At 33.1% G+C, this 4,619-nt stretch overlaps 1 protein-coding gene across 1 annotated transcript; it reads left to right on the plus strand.

Annotated features, from left to right (window-relative positions):
* The first annotated feature begins 1,090 nt into the window (after window positions 1–1,090).
* LOC116119184 (transcription factor JUNGBRUNNEN 1-like) lies at window positions 1,091–2,841 on the plus strand. The gene is made up of 3 exons (XM_031405132.1): window positions 1,091–1,296; window positions 1,991–2,292; window positions 2,392–2,841. Exons 1-3 carry the CDS (start codon window positions 1,107–1,109, stop codon window positions 2,839–2,841), a joined length of 942 nt encoding a protein of 313 aa, XP_031260992.1. The 5' UTR covers window positions 1,091–1,106.
* Window positions 2,842–4,619: the final 1,778 nt, after the last annotated feature.

The raw sequence follows: 4,619 nt of genomic DNA on the forward strand, positions 1-4,619 counted from the left end.
TTAACACTATTATGTTATTTTATTCAATTAATGAATTGAAAGTATACACCTTTGACATCGTACACAAAACACAATGTCAAATCCTTGTAATCGGATGATTTTTACTTAGGGTGGTTGATCTTCTTTATCTCTTGTAATTCAACTATATAAACAGAAATCCACGAGATTGACTTCTTTTTTGTTTCTTTTATACTTTTTTATTTTTTATTTTTGAGGGGCAAATATTCTTCAAAGCTGCTCATGTTGTTCTAAGACTTATTGGATGATCTGTTTGGTTAATTCTAATATAATTCCCTCATCAAATTAACTATGCATTGATGCACATTTACTTATATTCAATCGTGGTTAAGTATAAGATTATGACATTTCTTGTTCTTTTTAACCAATTTGAAAGCATGCATTAAATTTTTCAAACTTGACAGGTTCTAATATTCCTATATCAGATAGCTGATTTTTCTTTCTGTGCATAAACAAATAAAACTTTTTAAATAAATCTGGTAATTATAAGTTAGTAGACTATCAATTTGGATAATAATAAATTCAATGTATTATATAACTACCTTTGGGTGATTGAGTGGTTCGATAAATGACTTTTGGATGTATTACTTAAAAAATTTTGAATTTGAATCCCTTTTCGGTTGTTAATAGAGGTAACTATAAGAATTATTTTCTGGTCGGTAGTTCCAGGGTCTTAAAGAATTAGTAGAGGTATACGTAAGCTATCCTAGACACCCGTCATCAAAAAAAGAAATAAATAAATTCAATGTGTTGCCAAGTAAAAACCTTCTACCATGGTAGCTAAACGTGCTGTCATTTGCATTAATTATTGCCACCCTAAGATGTTTAAAGGATGTTGTTGAAGTAATTAATTTAGAAACGGTAGTATTTTAATATGCTGAGCGTTAATTTAGAATTATTCTAATATCAATTTTGGCTACGGAGTCATCCTCTGGAGTCAAGACGAGCGAATGACTTGACCTGAGAAAAAACCAACCCTGATAAGACTTTTTTCACATTATATAGAAAGTTCTTTCATGTTCAACTAGCATTGCGTTTGCTGCAGAAAAATATTATACAGGGTTGAAGAAGATTGATGTTCGAGAACCATGAACACTGAAAATAGCTCGAGCTCTAAGGATGATCATCAGGAGATGCAGCTTCCAGGGTTTCGGTTTCATCCAACAGATGAAGAACTTTTAGGGTTTTATCTTCGAAGAAAAGTTGATAAGAAACCAATCGTTATCGAACTCATCAAACAGATTGATGTCTACAAACATGATCCTTGGGATCTTCCAAGTATGACATACTACTCATCAGTTTATCAGCTTTTAAATTACTTAATTTTCTTTAGTTATCTTTTCTTAATAATTTGGTTTGATGTACTCAAATTCTAGGTTTTTTTTGGAAGCTAGTTTGATATTATCAAAACGATAATAATTTTATCTTGTTCTTGGTTTAATCAAATGAAAGAAATGGATTCGAAATAAGTGTGGTTGATTCTAGCTAGCTTGAGTCTTTCTAATTAACTAGTGCTATACGTAGTTCTCAGGTGCAGCCCTATTTTTTCGAAGACAAATAATTTTTCATCCCTCTCACAGGATCACTTTTAAAGCTTCAAATCAAGGGTTTTTTTTAGATTTTTTTTTTTTTTTTTCAGTGAATTTTTTTTTCCATATATGGCTTCTATCCAATCCTGTTATCTTTTATGCTTAAATTATTATTGAATATAAGTAGAAATCATAAACCTAACGTGTCATATATCTACATATATATAGCCTCGTCCTGAAAATTATGAAAACTAGGGTTTATTAATCACTGCTAGGTAATAAAGAAGATAAAGAATTTCCATGATATTCATGTGGAGTGGAGATAGCATCTAAAAGAATAAAACCCTTTTGTTGTCATGGTGCTGCTCAATCATTTTTTTTAATCCTTTCTTTGGGGGCATTTAAATGAATATTTGGATAAAACTAATTTTTTATGCATGCAGAAATTAGCAGTACGCCTGACAAGGAAGGATACTTCTTTTGCAAAAGAGGGAGAAAATATAGAAACAGCGTAAGGCCAAATAGAGTGACGGGGTCTGGGTTTTGGAAAGCAACTGGCATCGACAAGTCAGTGTATTCTGAAGGAGGAGAAGGTCGTGACTGCATTGGCCTCAAGAAAACACTTGTTTACTACCGTGGAAGTGCAGGAAAAGGCACCAAAACTGATTGGATGATGCATGAATTTCGCTTTCCCCCCAATGATAATAGCACCGCCTCCAATTCCAAAACCACTCTTCAAGAAGCGGTAAGCATTAGCACTTTTCCTAAAATAAAAGTTTTTTAAAGATATTTCATTTGAAAATGAAATTATTCTTATGTTTTGTTGGTTTTCAACGAATCACAGGAAGTATGGACTATATGTCGAATCTTTAAGCGAAACGTGTCATACAGAAAGCTGACACCAGATTGGAAAGAATCATCTTCTTCAGCGAAACGTCATTCAGCATTAATGGAATCAACCTCTAAACCATATGCTCTGGACTCTAACAATCAGCAGGAAAGCTACATCAGTTTCGAAGCTCCAATTGTTCATCAAACTAATAAGCCGATGAAACCACTCATGATCGACGATCATCTCAATGAGATCAGGAACCAGCAGTTAGCTTCAGAACATTTGAGCAGCACTAACAATTATACCATAGCCAATTCTCCAATATCAATGGCATGGTCTTCAAGCTTTCAGAATCCATATGGGAATCATCATGATTTCTTGACGTATGAGAACTGGGATGAGCTCCGACAAGTCGTAGAATTTGCCTCCGATCCTAATCCTCATCCGCGACTGACTAGGTAATTAATTATATGACTTTAACATGTATAAATGGTACGGACGACTAGATGAAACATTGTTGGTTGTACATTTGAAACATCGCTCTTCAGGTTCAGCTATCCTCTCGTATCGATAGCGCATGGTTTTCAGAAAATAAAAGTATATCTAGCAATGTTTTGTTGGACAAGACGTACTAGCTTAGTACAAGGATGTAGTCTGTAGTAGATATATGTTCTGTCTTATCTGATTTTGTAGATATATAATTAATTACATGTGTAATTGTTGTTTTTGTATGAAAATTTTAATTAGATTATTTATTACCCATAGATAGGATATTAGAAAAGCTTGTTTGGTAGGATGAAGAACTACTACTTTCACCACAGGAAAATGTTGTTGACGATGTCCACGTTTGTTGCACGACATCGTCGGAATATATCACATACACTGATGCTACAGAGTGTCGGTGTTTTTTTTTTTCATTGATCATATCTTTCCATTTATTATCACTAATTCACTGTTTATTTTGTTAGTTAATTGTAAAAGTAAAAATTTAATCATCGTTTATTGTCAATAAGAGTTATTGTTATAGTTGTTTAATACCAATGTTTTTATATCCGGATCTAGCCTTGACCCATCAAGGGACCGATCACCAGGTCAGACGGTCTAACCGATGAGTCAGACCATTGACATCATGTTGATATTATCATGACGTAATATAATTTTAAAACTCTAATAATTAATAGGAATGAGTATTCTTTAATGGGAAACAAGGTTTGACACTGTTTGTCGATTCAATTCTGAGTCAATATGATATAATGGCTAAAACGGGTTTTAAACATTCAGTGGATCGGATTAGAGACTGGCTCCTGGTCGGAACGGTCAATCCGATCCAAGTTTTAAAACCATGGTTAATACCAAAAATAAAATTTTGAAAACTTTCACGTAAAAAGAAAAAAAATTGGTTTTTAGCAATACCTAGAGGAAATAAAGGGAAAAAGAAAAAAACCCGGCAGCCATCTTCACCTAAGAGTTGAGTTTTATATGGTCAAACCACTAAACCTTTCTTATTGAAAAAATCCATATAACACTATAACGAGCTAATAAAATATTTACATAATTGAAAGGTTAATGTTGAATTGAATCTTCTCATTTTGATCAATCCATTGAAATCTTGTTCTGAGTAGGTTTACGAGATCTCTCCTTCTATCAAATTAAAGACCAAGGACCAAAATGCAAGTGGTATGATGATTAATTTATGCCTGACTCGATCTAAATTTTGACCAACTTCGTAGGAATGCCACGCTTACCCAATTCCATGTCTTCCAAGTCAATATATATTACACATCTTACTATCATCTATATATTCTTTCAAATTTTTAATTAATTTCTCTCTTATCTATCAGTAGTACATACTGTATTATTGATGAGTTATTATGTATCCCACAAGTAGGGGTGAGCACGGGTAGCGGGTAGAACCGGAACCGGGGGTANTAGCAATACCTAAAGGAAATAAATGGAAGAAAAAAAACCAGCAGCCATCTTCACCTAAGAGTTGAGTTTTATTTGGTCAAACCACTAAACCTTTCTTATTGAAAAAATCCATATAACTATAACGAGCTAATAAAATATTTACATAATTGAAAAAATATTTGAAAGGTTAATGTTAAGTTGAATCTTCTCATTTTGATCAATCCATTGAAATCTTGTTCTGAGTAGGTTTACGAGATCTCTCCTTCTATCAAATTAAAGACCAAGGACCAAAATGCAAGTGGTATGATGATTAATTTATGCCTGACTCGATC

This window comes from Pistacia vera, unplaced genomic scaffold, assembly GCF_008641045.1.
Source record: "Pistacia vera cultivar Batoury unplaced genomic scaffold, PisVer_v2 Contig876, whole genome shotgun sequence".
NCBI classification, from domain to species: domain Eukaryota; kingdom Viridiplantae; phylum Streptophyta; class Magnoliopsida; order Sapindales; family Anacardiaceae; genus Pistacia; species Pistacia vera.

Excerpts from the sequence above, each read along its gene's own strand:
- LOC116119184 (XM_031405132.1), top strand. The coding sequence starts at position 1,107 with ATGAACACTGAAAATAGCTCGAGCTCTAAGGATGATCATCAGGAGATG. Across the intron at positions 1,297-1,990 it reads TGATCCTTGGGATCTTCCAA|AAATTAGCAGTACGCCTGAC; the intron begins GTATGACATACT and ends TTATGCATGCAG. Across the intron at positions 2,293-2,391 it reads AAACCACTCTTCAAGAAGCG|GAAGTATGGACTATATGTCG; the intron begins GTAAGCATTAGC and ends AACGAATCACAG.